Source organism: Hetaerina americana, unplaced genomic scaffold (genome assembly GCF_022747635.1).
Source record: "Hetaerina americana unplaced genomic scaffold, ioHetAmer1.1.p SCAF_2, whole genome shotgun sequence".
NCBI lineage: Eukaryota > Metazoa > Arthropoda > Insecta > Odonata > Calopterygidae > Hetaerina > Hetaerina americana.
Window position 1 is genome coordinate 26,036,965 of NW_027286763.1, and position 7,099 is coordinate 26,044,063.

Consider the following 7,099-nt stretch of genomic DNA (forward strand, 5'->3'; position numbering starts at 1 on the left):
CATAAAGCGACATTGTAATGGACGATTTCTTAACCGCATTTACTTTCTCCTTCGTCCATTCCGTCCTCGTGCTCGTCTATCAAACTTTCTTCCCTTTATACATCACAATCTCCAAAATTTTCTCCTGCCATTTAATATGCCCTTCGTCTACATTTTTTGCCTTCTTCGAATTTATCCCAAAGATCCTTTGAATAATGACTCCCTTCCCCCCTCCCCACAGGGCACTTCCTTTCCAGGAATATTCGAGCCACAGAGAGCGTGGAGAGGCCCGGCGCGGCGGGTAACAACCACGGCGGAGAGAGTGGAGAGGGGAGTTCCTTCCTCGTCTTCGGGCGGGAGGAGCGGCTGACATTCCAGGGGCGCTCCGTCGTGGCCACCCGCACCCCTTCACTCCATTCCAATCCTCAAAGAACATGTCGCCCTCGATCCGCAAGTTTTCTCATTTGGTATCTGATTAGATGCTTTTTATGGATCAGTGCTTAAAGAGCCACTGGTATCGCCGAAGTCGGTCCGAATGTATACTTATGTGTAGTTTACGTAATAAGCAGTTACCATTGTTAGAGGGGGCACGCACAAGAACTGATCAAGCAATTTAAGGACATTTTTTTCATCGGAAATCCGTATTTCGTATTCAGAATTTGCGCGAAAAGGTCGAATTTTTATACTTTTTTTAATACTGTAACTGTGAGGAAACCGCGTGATTTCTGACGTTTCCCTCGATTTTTCACCTGCTGAGTGGTCAATCCCCCCACCCCCTCGCTCACTCTTCACACTCCCAAGGATTCCCTCCCCCCGCAGTTCGAAAGCCGCCGCATGTGACGACGGCAACGCCGAGTGGAGTGTGAGCGGCAGCCAAAATCGATGACTGCTCCGACTCTCTCTCTCGTGTGTGTGTGTGCGCGCGCGAGATAACCCCCCGCAAGCACCCGCCGCCCCTGCCGTGAGCACGTTGGCTGCATCACGGCCTGCTGTGCTGCTGCTACGCTACGGCGGAAAAAACTCGATATGTCCCGAGGGGTCGCCTTCACCCCACCCTCAGCGGGCATCTCCTCCGTTATGCCCCCCCCCCCCCACGACCGCTCCTCTTCCTCGTCATTCATGGACGACCACCGCATCGGGGGGCAGAGAGGGGGGACTCCGCCGGTGGCATGACGACCACCGACCGATCAACCCGGCGACTTTTCTCTTTCCCCCATAGCGAGCGAGCTTCCCTCCGCAAGGGAAGGGAAGCTCGCTCGCGAATTGAATTGGTGCCCCCCGGCGAGGGGAGCGGGGAGGGCACCGATTACGGCCCCGTCCTCAAGTTATGCCACGCACCGCTAAGAGGTTTGCCACGCTGTGCGTTGCGCGCGACGCACAACTCAAGTAGTTAGATCGCCGGCGAGCGAACTCGTGTCCTGGAAACGCCCCGAAATTAGAAGACGCTACGCTGCGAGATACACCTATTGCTTAGTACACGGATTGCCAAGTACTGCAGAGGGATTATAATTTCTTATAACAGCACATCATATTCTACGACATAAAATATATTGACTTTTATATATATATATATATATATATATATATATATATATATATATGCGAATTAAATGTTAGGGTTAGCATGGGAAGGGCTTCAGGTGAGAATGAGAATGGGTGGCGGTGTGATTAAGTCAGGTTTACTCATGTTTAAGCATTAGTTTAGGCAGCCAAGGGATTGAAATTATTTGCGAATGATTTAAGGGAAAATGCAACAAGTGTGGAAGAACGATTAAACAGGAGAAAACAGAGGTAATCAGACTCTCGACAAGTAAGAAAGTAAAACACTAAAGTGGGAGGGGGGATATGAAGTAGGGGGATTAGTTCACATATTAGAGCGGAAAATAAGCAGAGAAAAAGGGACATTGGAAGAGGTTAGGCGAGGGGAGCAATTGAAAGACGGGGATTACCACATTTATATATTTACCTAGCGAGTTGAGTAAATATGTAAAGAAATTATCAACATGGACTAGCATGGGAGTGCAGTACAGAATGGATCGGAACTATGGTTTTTCAGGCAAGCGTATGATCGCAGATTCTAACTTTTGAGATAAGGAGAAGACGGAAGAAAATAAATTGAACAAGAGAGGAAGACGAACGTTGGACTTATACATATGTTGGAAAAAGAGAAGAAATTAGGGAAACCCGAAGACGGCAGAAATAATTAGCGCCGGAAATATTGTAAATTGTTTGGGATGTGAAGGCCATGACAGAAGCTAAAATGTGGGATAGGTATAGTATAGGTTGCAAGAGAAGAGACTTTGCAAACGACATGAAGGCAGGTAGAATTTACGAAGAACGAAATAATGTAAGAAAAACAAGCGGGTGTCTTCGCCATACGTGGAAGATAAAGAGTCATTAGGAGTAGGCCAAAACCTGCCTTTAAAAGATAGAATTCGTTGAAACGACACGAAAACAAATTTGAAATCACTATGGGCCATCATAAATATTCCTCACAGACCGCGGCAAAGGTGGACTCTGATTTCCACGAGACTCTCCATGGAAAATACCTCGAGTGAGGACGCCCAACGGTTCTTAACGAAGAACCGAATCAGCCCTCTCCGACACTTTCTCATTTCAACGGTGGTTGTTTGTGTGCTTCATGACAGCACTGGAAGGAATGGTGATTTAAAACTCTCGAACCGAAGAACTGTTAATACGTGTATGCATTTCTTCTGTGCCATCCTTGAATATGACCATATATCTTTCATACCTCGCTTACGATGAGCTAACACCCGAAATTTTCCACCGAAGAAGACCTACCTCCCAGGATGAAGTAAAATTTATTGGGTTAAGATAACCGGGGGAATTTCTTCATGCCAAAATTAAAAGAAGTATATCACATGGTAAGTGTGCACGCAACATGATAAATATGTACACAATGTGAAAAGGTGATATACACAGATAACGTATATGGATCACAAGATGCTGCCTTGCAGTATGTTTTGTCCTCTGGCTAATGAATGGTGAGACAAAAAACACGGCTCGCAGGAAATCGATAATATTTAGTGGAAAACTAATAGTCTTCTTAAATTATCATCAGCAACTAGCAGGATGTTTAATTTTTAAAAAGAAAAACCCAACCACATTAATATTTTCAACTTTCCACTCGTAACCCGCCTCCAGTCAGATATGAAAGGTCTTCTCTCCTCTGTACCCTTGCCCACAGGACTTCAAAACTTCAAAATTATCGATTTTGATGGTAAAATCCTTTAATTCCCAAGACTATAATGTCATTACCTCAAACACAGTACCTATACCTTCCCCCCAAATACTAAAGCTGTCAAAGGGATAACTCGGAGTAAAGGAATTACATTATGCAACAGAAATTAAGGTTCTTGCTGGCAAGTTAAAAACCGCTATTAATGAAATAAATGCAGCGCAGTCGCTCCCGAAAGAGTGACGCCCCCATTGAGAGGACTACTCGCATGCTTCCAAAATTCTTTGGGTGCCAGGGACGAAGAACGTCCTCACATGGAACCATCAATTTGACAATACAACAGACGTAATGTCTGATAGTATCGATGACATTTTTAAATAAAAACAGGAGGCCCAACGAAAACGAAACTCGGGAGGGTATGAACATTAATTACCCCCACACGAAATCCTGAAAGACTTTCAAGTTTCATGCGAAGGTGATGGCGACGCATTCACTCGCTCGTTTCCGGAGCAGTTCGAACAGTCCATGAGGTAAAGAGCGTTGGTGACCGAAAACCCCCCGCCACACGCCCTTGCGGCGGCTTGCGGGGTATTATGTAGATGTAGATGTAGAGATGATGAGAGCGTGGACGACTGGCAAGGGGTGCTCGACCTGCCGGGAGTGGACGCAGGCGGCGGTCGTCATGATTCGAATGGACCGCCTCAGACTACCCCCCAATCACGACGGCCGCTTTGTTTTTAGAGCTGAGTTTTGAAGGGCGACACGAAGCCAGCATTTGATTTTCGTTAGTTTAATTCCACAATGTTCACTGCTAGCGAAAAATTCTGAAAAGGGGAAAACTTTGATCCACATATTTACGGATTTACAATGTAAGAATGGATTAAAATTTATGGATGTCGATAGTCGATTAAGCCTTGTTCTCATCTACGAGTGCAGCTACTGACGGCAGTCAGAGGTGCCGGTGTCAATGGCGCAGTATCCTCCCACGCGGAACGTGAGATACTGCCTGAAAGCTAAAATCATTGCAAATAATACATGGCAACACCCCTGTAATCGTATAAATTTAATACGTAGTAATATTACTGCATACCCACGGATATTCATTTGAATACCTTGACACACCATCAACCCTGTTTTGTCACGTTTCTTCCTATCGTACATACTCGTGAGCGAATTAATACCTGTTCGTGCATACGATAGCCCCATCAACCATTCATTCTACCGCCATTTAGGTTAGGAGTCTCAGAAATTGAATTAGTTTGTTGAGCAAAGCGACTGACAACCGATTCACGGGTCGTGGATTTTAATTCACTCTGGCGGTTGGGTTCCTCGGCAACTTTGCATCGAGGCGAATGTGGCTCGATCCCCTTCGACATCTCAAAGTTACAGGCATTCTCACGACACCATGACTATGGGGTGATCCACAACGTGACTTGACGCTAAGTAGTAGTTTTTATGGGAGACGACCGACAGCTAAGGCCATTTGCGCCATTAGGAATGGATGGGAAAGGAAGTGTGGAGAGAAAACCGGCGTCGGCATTAGCTTACTCTGGTCGAATAACGCCAAGGGCCCCGCAGTTGAACGTCCCATCCGACGGACGACGTACTCACTCAAAGAGCTCTCCACCATGCACCTCAAGTTGGAATCGGGATACCACTAAAAATATTTGTTGTCTCCAGGATTTGAACCCGGGCCCTCTCAGTGGAAAGCCTGCACATTAGCCACCGCATCATGCCGATCCCCCAACGCGCTGTCACACGGACCTCTCCACCCGGCATGCCCACAAACGAGTCGTGGCAGAGGCAATCAAACGAGGACAGGCCATGCATGCACTTCGGGCAAAATCAAAGCCTGCCCCGCGCGCTAATGTTGTTAACTAGGGAGGGTGATCCCTTACTGGCGGGCCAGCGTCGTCGGCGCGGAGAGGGCGACTTGGAGGAAGAGCAATCGGAGCGATCGTCGCCGTCGGGATGTCGGTGGTCACCCGCCGCCCCCGGAAGCAGTCCCCCGCCGCCCTCCTCCCCTCGCCGATGCTGCGGCGTCTCCTGTCGGCCCTGGTGGGATTGCCTCTGCTTGAACGAGCGCGGGAGGAGGAACGAAGAAGGAGGCATGGAGTCGACGAAGGCGACGCCCCTGAGTACTCCGCCCATGGCCAGGGGGGGCGCGGCACCGGGACCGCCCTTCGCACCCGGAGGCCGTGCCACCCACACCCATAGCACGCACACACGACACACGCACGCCACGCGCCGGGGGAAGAATTCGGGAGAGGCGCGAAGGAGGAGCAGGGCAGGAGCGGGAGGGAGCGGTCAGGGGTCGCGCTATCCGCTTCTGCCGTCTCGCCGCTGCGACACTGCCATCATGCCCTCCTCGGTCTCTCTCTCTCTTCCGGGGAAGAGAGACGACTGATTCTTACTTCTACGCGTCCCCGAGTCGCTGGAGGGAGAGAAGCACCGGAGGGGGGAAAAATAGGACCACGGGGGTGCGGGGGGGATCGTGGCTTGAGAGTGGGGGGGGACGCAGAGAGAGAAGAGCGCTATCTCTCACCGACGAGTACTCCACGCTGTGTTTGCGCGGGTGAGGGAGGGATGGCTGAAAGGAGGGAGGGCGGTCGGGGAGAGAGGCTTAAGCAAGCGCACGCGGTCCACACCCCTCACGGAAGAGGGGAGTAAGGGAAAAGGAGGGGCAGGGAGAGGCGTGGGAGTTCCACGCAGACTCCTCCGCTTCGGGGCCAGAGTGCAACACGACGATGCATCGATATGGCGGCGACACTATAAAGTGCACCTAAGCCCACGATACACACTACGAGTTGATCCGTAACCAATAGATTTTTATCGAATGCAAAATCAACTGACTTAAGGGACCAATTCGCATGCAGACCTCGTCAAAAACCGCTGCAGTGGTGGTGACAACTCATGTCAGTTCAGTTTCGGACTAGGAGGAGCATTACAGCCACTGCCATCTCTTATTTTCAACATACATGCAGAGGAAACAATATGTGCGGCATAGGATGGACTGATGGTGGGAAAAACTTGGTGAGCGTCAGATAAAATCTGCGGATGGCTAAAATCAACTTAGCCAATCATGGGTGGGATTGCACTCATTTCTGAGCAGATTAAAAATCAGTATGACAGGTAAACATTGGAAATAAACTTAAGATAATGATGCTCTAGAGAAAAAAGAAAGCTAAGTTAAAAATTAAAAATGCAGCGCAAAAAAATACATCTGGTTAATTAATAAAACTATCTAATAAATGCTACACAGGAAGAGGGTTAATGCAGTACGAAAAAGGAACATGGATTCCGTCAAGCGAAGAAGATTTAATTCGGAGGGAGTCGATTACGGAACTTAATTCTGCATGTACAGAAGAGACAAGAGAAAACATTGACAAGGGACGTAGTTTAGTAAGGCGCGGAAACCTGGGCCCTATGGCGAGGTGATAGGCGCAGATTGGTGACCTTTGAGATGTGGGTGTGGAGAAGAATCGAAAAAGTATTAAGGGCAGAGAGGATAACAAACTGGGAGTGGCGAGGTAGGAGAGAAGATTGTCGAGAGGAATCCAAATTAGGCAGGAAGAATGGGTGCAGGGAGGCCTATTGGCGAGGAAAGGAGAATGGGAATGTTGGAGGGAATGAAGGGTCTCAGAGAATACGTGGAAATGAAGAATGGCCAGGTTAGGTCCTGTTATAAGAGATGTAGAAATGTAGCAGTGATTAAACTCGTCTTGACGCCCAAAACCTAACTTAGACGATAGACTACCCTAAATAATTTTAGAAAACCTTTTACGCCGTATTTTCAATTTTCACCAACGAGTTGCGAATGAAATTACCAAGAGAGGAGTCGCTGATGACGTCAAAGTACATTTTATTCACAAGTTATAAAAAATAGTACTTGCTAATTAAAACATTAGGGAAAAATATGAC

The 7,099-nt window shown here is 48.1% G+C and overlaps 1 protein-coding gene across 1 annotated transcript in view; it reads right to left on the minus strand.

The window, feature by feature from the left end:
• The window catches only part of LOC139687631 (glycogen synthase kinase-3 beta-like), a 66,800-nt gene extending 61,237 nt beyond the window's left edge, over positions 1 to 5,563 (minus strand). The window contains exon 1 of the mRNA XM_071584871.1: positions 5,077 to 5,563. Coding sequence (XP_071440972.1) covers positions 5,077 to 5,329 — 253 coding nt within the window. The 5' untranslated portion in view covers positions 5,330 to 5,563. The remainder of the gene's footprint in view (positions 1 to 5,076) is intronic.
• Positions 5,564 to 7,099: the final 1,536 nt, after the last annotated feature.